The sequence below is a fragment of the Dromiciops gliroides genome, chromosome 1 (genome assembly GCF_019393635.1).
Source record: "Dromiciops gliroides isolate mDroGli1 chromosome 1, mDroGli1.pri, whole genome shotgun sequence".
NCBI classification, from domain to species: domain Eukaryota; kingdom Metazoa; phylum Chordata; class Mammalia; order Microbiotheria; family Microbiotheriidae; genus Dromiciops; species Dromiciops gliroides.
The window spans coordinates 709,175,978-709,189,376 of record NC_057861.1 but is presented as its reverse complement, the minus strand read 5'-3'; the positions used below and the strand labels follow the sequence as shown (position 1 = coordinate 709,189,376).

At 40.2% G+C, this 13,399-nt stretch overlaps 1 protein-coding gene across 1 annotated transcript in view; it reads left to right on the top strand.

Moving 5' to 3' along the window:
* The first annotated feature begins 553 nt into the window (after positions 1 to 553).
* SLC6A11 (solute carrier family 6 member 11) overlaps positions 554 to 13,399 on the top strand; it is a 174,580-nt gene continuing 161,734 nt past the window's right edge. Inside the window, exons 1-3 of the mRNA XM_043963677.1 lie at positions 554 to 961; positions 11,532 to 11,666; positions 12,767 to 12,907. Of these exons, the coding sequence (XP_043819612.1) occupies positions 739 to 961; positions 11,532 to 11,666; positions 12,767 to 12,907 (499 nt within the window). The 5' untranslated portion in view covers positions 554 to 738. The remainder of the gene's footprint in view (positions 962 to 11,531; positions 11,667 to 12,766; positions 12,908 to 13,399) is intronic.

Here is a 13,399-nt window from a genome sequence, read left to right as displayed (position 1 = left end):
AGCTGCGTGCCTGTGGGGACTAAGGGCAGGGGACTGCGCTGGACTGGACTGGCTGCTCAGCCGATCTCCGCGGGTGATGCATTGCCGGCAGAGTGCGCTGGGAGCAGCCACATCCGTGGGTGAGAGGCTGAGACGCCCGAGCCAAAGCCAGGGAGGGCGCAGGGGGGAGGGAGAGAGGGAGAGTAAGAGGGAGGCCGGAGAGCGAGTGCGCCCGCCCCCGCCCCCCGCCCCCCGCCGCCTCTACGGGGCTACCCCGCTAAGCGAAGCTGAACCCAACCAAGCCCGCCAGCCTGAGAGACTAGGCGAGGGGAGGAAAAGGGAGGAGAGGAGAGGGGATTGAGACAAGCTAAGCCTGAGCAAGGCTGCCCACCCTGGATCCCCAGCGAAGGGTTCGGGCCGTGCGCTCCCTGGGCTCGCCAGTTCTTGTGCCTGCCCCCGTCCCTGGCACAGTCTCCCATTCTGCCAACTTGTCTTCCCCCGCCGCCCATCTGCCCTCTCCACGCCTCCCGCCCTCCAGGCCCCCTCCCCCCTTCCTCCTCTCTCCCCCCTCCCCAGTGCCTCCTGAAAACCCAGCCCTCCCGGGGCGGCCCCGCAGTGCCAGGGACCCGGGGAGCCACCGCCGCCTGTGCGCTCCTCCGATCTTCTCTCGCCCAGCACCCAGGCTGCCAGTCCGCCAGCCCGTCCCACGGGCCGTCCCACCGTCCCACCGTCCCATCATCAGTCAGTGCGCCCGGAGCCATGACCGCCGAGAAGGCGCTGCCCATCGGCAATGGCAAAGCGGCGGAGGAGGCGCGGGACCCCGAGGCCTCCAGTGCCAGCCTGGTGCCCAGCCGCGACAAGAAGGTCCACGAGCGTGGCCACTGGAACAACAAGGTGGAGTTCGTGCTGAGCGTGGCGGGAGAGATCATCGGGTTGGGCAACGTGTGGCGCTTCCCTTACCTGTGCTACAAGAATGGAGGAGGTGAGGGAGGGGCACGCGGGGCAGGGCGGGGGGGGGGGAGGGCTCTGAAGCCCAGGTCAGCATTCTCCCCTAGCAGAGCCAGGGGCTGGAGGGAGGGGGCTGCGGAAAGGAAATGGGTCGGATGGGGGAGAGGGAAACCGGGAGGGGGCAAGTGCCTGCCACTTGGCCCGGCAGGGACGGGTCACTCACTCTAGGAAACTGTCTCCTGACTGGCCACTTTCCTACCTGCGAGCACTTTACATGTGTGTCTTGCTGAGTCGTGCGCACCTGAGAGGGCGATTTGGATGGCATTGTTTATAATTAGTACCCTCCCCCTTCAAATTATCAGCATCGTATGTTAGCCCAGCACAACGTATGCTCCTTGAGGGCAGGGAAGATTTAATTTGTGTCTTTATCACCAGTCCCCAGCACAGTGCCTGGCATATTTTAGGTATTTAATAAAAGCTTCCTGTTCTGGATAGGACTGTGATATGCACCTCAGAAACTCACCTTATTGAGTATGGGAAGGCACACTTATACCTGAAGCCAAGACTTTTGTTTGTTAAAGTGGGTCACTGTCCTTGAAAGTATGCTAGAGACAGAAGTAAGAAATTTATTGTCCAAAGAATACTGGCTCTGGGATCAGAGAACCTGAGTCTCCTTCCCACCTCTGATGCTTACAACCTGTGGGTAGGTCACTTAATCTGCGTGGGCCTCATTTTTTTCATCTGTAAAAGGAAGGAGCTGAGCTAGTTGGTCCTACAGAATCCAACTACACAGGTTGTTGTGAAGATCAAAGATAACATTTGGAAGAAGACTTCGAAATCTCTGGGGTGGTATGTATATGCTAGTAGTGGTAGGAAGAGTAATAAAGGCAATCTGGTGTCCTAGTATAATCAGTCAGTCAATAAGCATTTATTAAGTACCTACTGTATGTCAAGTACTTTGTTAAGCACCGGGGACCTCAAAAATGTCAAAAGATAGTCTCTACCCTAGAGGAGCTTACAGTCTAATGGGAAAGACAATAATATGTAAACAACTATGTACAAACAAGCCATATAGAAGATAAATAGGAAACAACAGAGGGAAGGCACTAGAATTAAGGACAATTGGGAAAGGATTCCTGTAGAAGGGAAGATGATAGCTGCGACTTGAAGGCAAGCCAGAAAGCATAGATGAGGAGAAAGAGCATTCCGTAGGGGACAACCTGTGGAAATGGTTGGAGCCTAGAGATTGAGTGTCTTGTATAATAGAGCCCTGGACTGAACATCAGGAGACCTGAGGTGCACTCATGACCACTGGTAGCTGGATTATCTTGAACAACTTACTTGAGTCCTCTGGCCTTGGCTTGTTGGTTTATTTCTAAGGTCTCTCCTAACATGTTATGACTATGAATGGAGGGAAGAAACTGACTTTCCTAGGCATGTCATTAATCCTTCATTTCCTCAGACCTGCTCACTTAATGAAAGGGGGTAAAAAAGAAGGAACTTTAATTAGGGGAGGGTAGCAACAAGTGACTCAGTTTGTCCCTGTCTCATTCCACTACCACCCCAAAGTGCTTCAGGGTTTCAGCAACTTCAAGGGAAATATCACAGGGGGAAAAGTGGAACTTCTGACACCCCTCGTGTTTTCTCTTGATCCCTGGGGAGTTTCTGGGAATCCATAACTAAGTGAATATTCCTTCTGTTGATTAAATAATATGCCTCTCCAATGACATACGTATTACTATTTTTTCAAATGTGTGTAGGTATCATTTTGATGAATAAATGCAAATTCAAAAATAATTACTGAATTCAAAGTAAACTTTTGTTATCATGCATTCTCTCAATCCACAGATCCTAATTATAAAACTATTATCGTACTGAGATCCAACTCTTGTTTTAAGTCTACAGAAATAATACTACAACTCAAAAATGTTGAGTTTCTGCCCTAGAGATTATAAAGAATACTCAGAGCATGAAGCCTGTGCAGAAGACAGATTTCTCTTCAATAGGGATAGAAGGGATGAGTTGACTATTTGTGCTCTTTACAAAGAGCCTTGCCACATACCATGGGTACAATAACTCAATTGCCCAAAAAACTGATTCTGTGGGTGCTACCTTGAGGTAACTGTGGAAATCTCTTCCTTCTACTAGTGTCAGCTTTCTCATTTGTAAAATGATGGGGTCCAACTAGATGCTGCTTTTTAAGGTTCCTTACTATTCTTATTTTCAATGTATAGTGGTGTGGAGATGGTACAGTGAACTTCAGAAAGCCTTGCAAACAGTCACCCACAGAAAAAGAAGACTTATTATTTAGTATTTATGTGCTATCTGGGAAATTCTCTGGGTCACTTTTTTATTTAGCAATTATTTTGCAAGACTTTTAAAAATAGACTGTATGATGAAGGAAAAGAGTCACCAAGGATGAGCAAATGTAGTCCAAGATAAAGGAGGTAATTCCCCATCAGAGCTGAGTTCAAATCTTGCCTCAGACACAAACTGTATGACTTTGAGTCTCAGTTTCCTCATTTGTAAAATGGAGATATCTATCTCACAGGGTTGTTGTAAGGATCAACTGAGATAGTATTTGTAAAGTGCATTGCAAACTTTAAAGCACTATATAAATGCTAGTTGTTGTTGTTATTGTTCTAACAATCAAATCTTATTAACTATTTGAACACTCTTCGGATCTTAATGAACGTCCACCTGTCAGGCTACCCAGCAGATAGAATACTCATCAGAAGTTGCCTCCTCTACCACCAAAAAGATAAAATTTATTTGCATGATTTCTACAAGATAACAAGGCTCACTGGATTTTTTTTTTTTGCCACTTTGTTATAGTGACACTTCCTAAATCAAACAACAACAACAACAACAACAACAACACCAATAAAACACTCCAGCACACTCAAGTAGCTCATTTTGCATATAGGATGTTTTCCATCTGCCCAAAGCCTATTTCTCAAGGCTCTTTCTGTGCCAGTGCAATGGTGAGAACAGAAGAGAAGGGCCACTTCTTGGTTTGAGCTGTTTTCCTTGGAGACTTGCATAAATAGAGCGAGTTGATCTGAGTCTGCTCAGCACTGGTAATGAGGGGACTTTAGCAGTGTTTGTATGAGAGCTAGGTCTGGGAAGCAAAATTGCCACCCTACCTTCTACTTTGGAAAAGCCATTGCTAATCCCCTGATTCTAGGCACTAAGTTAGCTAATTTTGTGTCATGTTAAAAAGCTCTCCTTATTACTCCATAGTAGTGGCTTTAATGGATAGAGGGAAGATAGGAAGTCTGGAGTTCATCTTCTGTTTCTCTGTCTCTGTCTCTCTCTGTCTCTGTCTCTGTCTCTCTTACACACACACACACACACACATGATCTATAAAACTATTAGGCATCCCTTCACCTCTTAATCCCCCACACAGGTCTCTAAATCTCTGTAAATTGCCTTGTTAATCTGAATAAGTGGAGGACGTTTCCAACAACAGAGACATCAAATATCCAAACCAAAGTATACATTTTTAAAACATTGGCTTTGGAACATAATTACAAAACAATTAACTCACCCTCTGCCAAAGTGATTGCAGGCAGATTTCCTGTATTCTGAAATAAATTCTATAATATGTTGCTACATGAAGGAAAGGAAGTTGGTGATTAACCAATTAGAAAAATCTTACTTTGATACTTTAGTGCTCACTGCCACAGCAAGTCTCCAAATTATAGCATAAAAAATACAGAAGGAAAAGTTTCATTGAGAAAAGTCCAATAGTGCACTGTAGTGGAAAAAGTTCTGACAGAGATCCAGGAGACCTCAGCTCAGCCACCAACTCACTCATTCCAACAAGACCTTTTACTATTCCAGGTCTTATTTTCCTCATCTATAAAAGTAAGGAGTTGGATAAGACGGTCCTCTAAAGTCTCTTCTACCTCAGTAACATTTTATGATTCTCGTTATTTTGCTTTTAACTTGGAGTCCCTAAACCTTCCCTTGTGTGTGTGCTTGTGTGCATTTGTGTACATGTATACATACATTACAGATATAGACACATGTGTATTGTGTGCATATATACACATATATATATATAACATACACATACATTTTCATCTTGGGTAATCAGAAGGACCTATTAAATAGGCATTCTTTTGTCAATAAACAGGCTTTGAGTCTTACGAAAAGTTCAAGGTGCATAGTTATATTAGGTAGCAAATATCAGGTGGCATTTTGCTTTAAAAAATTACATAATAGGGGGCAGCTAGGTGGTGCAGTGGATAGAGCACCAGCCCTGGATTCAGGAGGACCTGAGTTCAAATCCGGCCTCAGACACTTGACACTTACTAGCTGTGGGACCCTGGACAAGTCACTTAACCCTCATTGCCCCACAAAAAAACAAAAACAAACCAAAAAAATTACATAATAATTTGCCATGTTGAAACATCTCCCAAAGCAAAACAAAACACAAACACATTTGCTTGGCAAAGAGATGGCATTTATCATTTTTTCTACATTTAAACAAATTGACTTATTGGATCCTTTTAGCAAGTCAGTGCTATTCTTGCCTAATGTGAAATACTGAAATGGGTTTGACCACTGAAAGACTCAGAGATCGAGTATACCCACTGTAGCATAAACTAAGTGAAAAAGGCTAATTTGTCATGAAGGAACTACTTACTGCCTGCCCAGTCAGCCGGTAAATAGTTAGATCAATCTTTTAATCAACAGGCGTTTATTAAGCATCAATTATATTCCTGGTGAAGGCAATACAAAGACAAGGGGGGGGGACAGGTAGGTGGCGCAGTGGATAAAGCACTGGCCTTGGATTCAGGAGGACCTGAGTTCAAATCCAGCCTCAGACACTTGACACTTAACTAGCTTTTTGACCCTGGGCAAGTCACTTAATCCTCGTTGCCCTGCAAAAAAAAAAACAAAAAACAAAAACAAAGACAAGGGGGGAGTAGTCCCTAACCCCCAAGAAGCTTACATTCTATTTGGCTATTAATCAAACAGATTAGAGGAATGAGCAGTAGTTCGATGAGACATGCAGAGATTAACTCTCTGGGGTCCTATTGCTAGTTAATTAATCACAGGTGGGATTTGAACTTAGTTCTTCCTGTTTAGCATTTTATCTACCACACCAAGATGCTGCTTCCATAACAAAGATTAAGCCCTGTTTTTTAAGGGGACTTATTCAGTACAATGACATTTTAAAAGGAAGACTTCATCTGACAGATGAGAATATATTCTAGGGGCAGCTAGGTGGTACAGTAGAAAAGCATGGGCCCTGGATTCAGGAGGAGCTGAGTTCAAATCCGACCTCAGACACTTGACACTTAACTAGCTGTGTGACCCTGGGCAAGTCACTTAACCCTCATTGCCCTGAGAAAAAAGAATATATTCTATTAGTGGATAAACTTTCACTGTTAGCAAGAAGACAGAGGGTGGTTTGAGAAAAAGATTAATATTAATTCGAATTAATTTCATTCACCTTGATTGTTTTAATTTATTCTACAGGTGGAATGATTCAAAGACTATTGTATTGAGAGAACAGGAACCACTATTTCTTTAAAGATTTCTTGATATCTTTTATTCTTTAGCAACATACTTATTTCCCAACTAACCACACATCCCTCCTCCTTAACCTTTCCTTGTAAGAAAGCAAAGTAGTTAAGGAAAACCTATTAACAAAACCACCATATCTGGCAGAATATTTGGTGTTGTTTCTATTCCCATAGTTTCCCACCTATCAACAGAATGCGTTTTAGCATCTGTTTTCAAGGACCAAGATTGGGCATTATGATATATCTGAGTTTGGTAGTCTTTTATTGTTATTTTCATTGACATTATTTTAGTTCTGTATATAATTCATCTAGTTCTGTTTAATTCACTCTATATCAGTTCATACAAATCTTCCTGTTTCTCTGACTTCTTCAAATTTGTGGTTGTAATGATGTAGTATTCCATTGCATGCATGCTCCAAATTTCTGCGTCATTTCTCAACTGATAGGCAACATTTTTGTTTACAATTTTGTTTTTGAGGGGATGCATATTACACTGCCACCAAAAAAAGGCTTCTGTGGACATTTTGGTATATATGTGAGCATTCTTTCTTTCACTGACCTCCTTGGAATATATTTTCAAGTGGGTGAATCAAAAGGGTATGAACAGATTCACTGCTATATTTTAAATCCACATAATCTTTTTTTTTAACAAATATTTTTGTTTTATTATTTATTTATTTTAAGAATTCTTTTCTTTTTAAATTTTGAGTTCCAAATTCTCTTGCTTTCCCCCACCCCCTCCCACATCCACCGAGAAGGTGAACAATATGAGATAAATTATACATGTGAAATCTTGCGTAATATATCTCCATGTAAACCATATTTTTTAAAAGCAAGAAAAATGGGGCAGCTAGGTGGCACAGTGGATAGAGCACCAGCCCTGGAGTCAGGAGTGCCTGAGTTCAAATCCGGCCTCAGACACTTAACACTTACTAGCTGTGTGACCCTGGGCAAGTCACTTAACCCCAATTGCCTCACTAAAAAAAAAAACAAAGCAAGAAAAATAGAGAAAATTATGCTTCAATTTGCACTCAGAGTTCATCGCTGATCTGTCTGGAAGTGTACAGCATGTCTTTCACAGTTGATCATCATTTATAACCTTGCTGATACTATACACAATGTTCTCTTGGTTCTTCTCACTTCACTTTACATCATTTCATATAGCTCTTGTCATGTTTTTCTGAAACCACCCCCTCATCATTTTCTATAGCACAATAGTACTCCATCACAAGCATATGTCACAACTTGTTCAGCCATTTTCCAATAGTTGAACATCCCCTTGATTTCCAACTCTTTGCCACCACAAAAAAATGAGCTGCTACACATTTTTTTTCATACATATATGCCCTTTCCCTTTTTCTTTGATCTCTTTGGGATACAGACCTAGTAGTGGTATTGCTAGGTCAAAGGGTATGGGTAGTTTTATAACCCTTTTGGCATAGTTCCAAACTCTTCTCCAGAATGGTTGGACCAATTCACAACTTCACCAACAGTTCATTAGTATATCTATTTTTCTCTCATCTCCTCTAGCATTTGTTATTTCTGATAGGTATGAAGTGGTACATCACAGCTCTTCTAATTTGCCTTTCCTTAATCATTAGTTATTTAGAGCATCTTTTCATATGACTATGGATAGTTTTGAATTCTTCTTTTGAAAACTGCCTGTTCATATTCTTTGATCATTCATCAATTAGCAAATGGCTCTTATTTTTATAAATTTGAATTAGTTCTACATTCAGTATATATTTGAGAAATGTTGCCTTTATCAGACAAACTTGCTGTAAACAATTTTATGTTACTTTATTGTCATTGTACTTTTTAGAAAAATGTAGTTTATCTTATTATTCCTTTTTGATTAGATTTTTGCTTTTGCTTTGTCGGAGATCATGATTGCTATCCCTGCCTTTTAAAAAAATTCCAGTAAAGCATAATATATTCTGCTCCAGCACTTTATTTTAACTCTGGGTGTGTCCTTCTGTTTCAAGTGTGTCTTGTAAACAATGTATTGTTAGATTTTGGTTTTTAATCTGTTATGCTATTCACTTCCATTTTATGGGTGAGCGCATTCCATTCACATTCACAGTTATGATTACTAACTGTATTTCCCTCCATCACATTTTCTTCTGTTTCTTCTTCTGTTTCTCTTCTTATCTTGTTCTTCTTCAAAAGTCTATTTTGTGTCTAGCCACTGCCTCCCTTAATCTATTCTCCCTTTTATCATCCCCCTCCTTTCTTTTATCCTCTTCCTCTCCTATTTCCTTGTTGGATAAATTACATTTCTATATACAACTGAGTGTGTGTGTGTGTGTGTTTATTCTTCCCTCTTTGAACCAATTCTGATGAGAGGTTCAATCATTCCCTTTTTCCCACCCCTTCTCATTTTCTCCTTCACACCTCTTGTGTGAAAAAATCTTCTGCATTCTACCTCTCCCTTCACCCTTTTCCTCATCTATTTTAAAAAATCATCCCAACATAATCAACTCATACTTATTCTTTCTGTTAGGCTTTCTGTTGAGCTGCCCTAATAATGATAAACACTTTTTAGGAATTATATGTGTCATCTTCCTATATAGGAATGTAAACAGTTTAACTTTATTGAGAACCTTATGATTACTCTTTTATATTTACCTTTTTATACTTCCCTTAAATCTTGTGTTTGAATGTTCAATTTTCTATTCTGCTCTTGTCTTTTCATCATGAATGCTGAAAAGCTCTCTATTTCATTAAATATCCACCTCCCCCAAAGGATTATACTTAGTTTTGTTGGGTAGGTTATTCTTGGTGCTAATAATAGCTCCTTTTCCTTCCAGACTATCATTCCAAGCCCTCTGCTCCTTTAATGTGGAAGGTGTGAACTCTGGTGTGATCCTGACTGTGGCTTCACAACATTTTAATTGTTTCTTGTAGTCTTTGTTTGGAGTCTGCTTGGTGTATTTTCTCTTTGACCTGGGAACTCTGAAATTTGGCTATAATATTCCTGGAAGTTTTCATATTGGAGTCTCTTTTAGGGTCTCATGAGTAGATTATTTAAATGTATTTTCTCTCTAGATCTAAGGCAGTTCTCCTTGATAATTTCTTGAAATATGATATCTAGGCTCTTTCTTTCCTTGTGGCTTTCAGGTAGTCCAATAATTCTTAAAGTATCTCCGCTCAATCTATTTTCCATGTTAGCTGTTTTTCCAATGAGAAAATGTTTCACATCTTCTTCTGGGTTTTCTTCTATTCTCTTAACTTTGTTTTATTGTTTCTTGATTTCTCATGGAGTCATTAGCTTCCATTTGTCCAATTCTAATTTTTAAGGAATTATTTTCTTCAGTGAGATTTTATACCTCTTTTTCTATTTTACCATTTCTGTTTTTAAGGAGTTCTTTTCTTCAGTGAATTTTTGTGCCCCTTTTACCATTAAGCAAATTCTGTTTTAAAGGTGTTCTTTTCTTCCATATTTTTGTGCTTCTTTTTACCAAGCTGTTAATTCTATTCTTCATAATTTTCTTGCATCACTCACTTGTTTTCCCACTTTTTTCTACCACTCTTAGCCTTCTTTAACTTTTCTAAGAATTCTTGATGAGTTTGAGTTCAATTAGCATTTTTCTCTGAGGTTTTGTTTGTAGTGGTTTCCACATTGTTGTCTTCCTCTGAGTTTGTGTCTTGGTCTTCCCTGCTGCTGTAGTAGCTTTTTATGGTGAACTTCTTTTTTTTCATTTGGTCATTTTTCAAGCTATTTTTCGACTTTAAATTTTATGTTAAAGTTGGTATCTGCTCACTTGGGTATGGGGAGGCATTGTCCCAAGCTTCAGGCTATTTTGCTGTTCTTTTAAGAGGTAGTTCTGGGGAGGGGCTGCATGTTTTTGATTCATCCAAGGTGGTGTGATCCTGGGAGAGGTATGGTCACTGCTCTTCTGGTTGGTACTCCAGTTTTTATAAAGGAAAGTCCCCTGGTCCCCTGCAGCCACAAATGCTAACACTTTCTTTGCCTTGGAACTGCAAGCAGGGCCTCTACTCCCTTGTGTTGGATGCCTATTCTTCTCTGTCCTATGACTGCAACCCAGAACTTTGTATGAGCAATAGAGTTGCCAATCAGTGGCAGCTGTACCCAGTGCCAGCATAGGACCCCCTGTGATCTCTTTATGAACAGTTGTCTTACCCCTTTACTGTCTCTAATCTGAGAGCTCCCAAAGCTTCTGTTGCTGCTGTTGCTGAGACTGACTGTTGCCCCTGTGTTTGTGAACTCCAGACACGTTCCCACCCCAGTGTCATAAACTTCTGCTGACCTCCTAAGTTTTCTTAGCCAGAAAGAATATCTCATCCTGGACTTTTGTTGACTCTGCCACTCCAAAATTTGGTTTAAAGTGTTATTTTAAAGTTGTCTGGAGGAAAATGTTGAGACAACACAGGTGGGTTGCCTCTAATCCTCCATCTTCCACATAATTTTTCCCCCAAATGAATTAAAAGCCAGCTTTGTTACACCCTCTTTAATACTTTTCTTCCTATGGGCTCCCCATTGGAAAGATATTTAATTATTTTGTCTCTGATCAATGCCATAACACATAGCCCTCTAAGATGCTTTTCTTATGAAAAACGTCATTTGTGGTTGATCCACTTCCTGGGTAAAACTAATCTTTAAAACACACACACAAGCAGGCAGCTAGATGGTGCAGTGGATAAAGCACTGGCCTTGGATTCAGGAGAACCTGAGTTAAAATCCAGCTTCAGACACTTGACACTAGCTGTGTGACCCTGGGTAAGTCGCTTAACCCTCATTGCCCCACAAAACACACACACACACACACACACACAAAAGCATATCTGAGGAGGGAAAGGAGACATATAGTTTTTTCAGGAGTGACTAAAGACATACTGGCAGCTGAATTCACCACTCAAGTCTTTGAAGTATGCGCTACTAGAGTTTGAACCTCAGAGAATATTAACTTTTGAAGCAGTTTAGTAAACTGATCTCTTTGACTATATATATATATATATATATATATATATATATATATATACACACACATATATAACATACATACATATATACATATATATATATATATATTTTTTTGCAGGTGCTTTCCTGATTCCATATGTGGTGTTTTTTATCTGCTGTGGAATACCTGTATTTTTCCTGGAGACAGCCCTGGGGCAGTTTACTAGTGAAGGTGGCATTACATGCTGGAGGAAAATTTGTCCCTTGTTTGAAGGTAAGTTTCAGGAGCTAATAAACATGTGCGTACATACATATATGTGTATGTGTATATGTGTACACATATATGTATAGATAAACCTGTACACATGGGTGCCTTGTGCATAGATATGTTTGTGACTATATGTATGTTTGCATATACATGTGTGTATGTGATGTTTTTTAAAAATCTGCTACTATGATTTCTTTAGAGTTGCGAACTTCTAGCATGGAAAGGCCGCATTACCAGTCTTCTATTCCTGCTCTGCAGAGGTGCCAGGCACATAGTGCATGCTTAAAAATTCTTGAATGAATTAATACTATATGTGTATATATATTTGCACTTTATGGCTGTGCTATATGATGTATGAGTAATGTTAAAAGTACTCTTCCCCTCCCCAGGAGAATTTAAGCCTTTTAAGGTTGAGAATTGGGCATAGTATCTTGCCCATAATAGATGCTTACTACATTTTTGTTGAATTGAATTGAACTGAATTGAATTGATATTTTTTGGGGAGGGGCAATGAGGGTTAAGTGACTTGCACAGGGTCACACAGCTAGTAAGAGTCAAGTGTCTGAGGCTGGATTTGAACTCAAGTCCTCCTGAATCCAAGGCCGGTGCTTTATCCACTGTGCCACCTAGCTGACCAGAAATTCAATCAGTCAGTCAATGAATCAACTGACTTGCATGATATGGTTTGCTTCCTCCAGTTTTCCTAGAGCACTTTGGGCCTCTCCTATATATATATATATATATATATATATATATATATATATATATATATATATATATATATATATATATATATATATATATATATATATATATATATATATATATATATATATATATATATATATATATATATATATATATATTCCAGGTCAATGAGGGTTAAGTGACTTGCCCAAGTGTCAAGTGTCTAAGGCTGGATTTGAATGCAGGTCTTCCTGAATCCAGGGCTGGTGCTTTATCCACTGTGCCACTTAGCTGCCCCTAAATTGATATTAAATAAATTGAATTGAATCAAAAGTGTGAAACTAAGAACTATAACTGGGAGTTTTGAGAAGGGTGAAAGTACTGACTGACTGAGACCTGTTTCTCTATTTCCTCCTCAGGCATTGGCTATGCAACTCAAGTGATTGAGGCCCACTTAAATGTATACTATATCATCATTCTAGCCTGGGCTGTTTTCTACCTGTTCAATTGCTTCACCACAGAGTTACCCTGGGCCACCTGTGGGCATGAATGGAATACAGGTAGGAATCAGAAATCCTCTCTCAATGAGCCCAGGATAATTCCCTATTTGTGGCTATATTAGAGTGTGGTATGAACTGGAAAGCATCCAGAAGGGCATAAACAAGATGGTGGAACTCCTTGAGTTCATGTCATATGGAATGGGGAATATTTTACCTGAAGAAGATAAGATGGGTGGACGGGAGTCATGATTTCTTTTTTTTTTCAATTATTTAAAGAATTGAAACATGGAAGGGGGATTAGACTTGTTATGATTTGTTTCAAGGGACAGAAATTGGAGCAATGTATTGGAGTTGCATTGGGAAAAAATTAAGTTTCACAGAAGGAAAACCTTTTCCATGATTAATGCTATTTAAAAATGGAAATTCTTGGGAGATTGTGAGTTTTCTCTAAGCTATGATGGGGTAAACACTTGTCTAGTGTATCAGAGTGGATTGTTTCTCTGGTGTGGGTTGAAATAGATGACTGTTGAATCTTTTTCCAACTCTGGAATT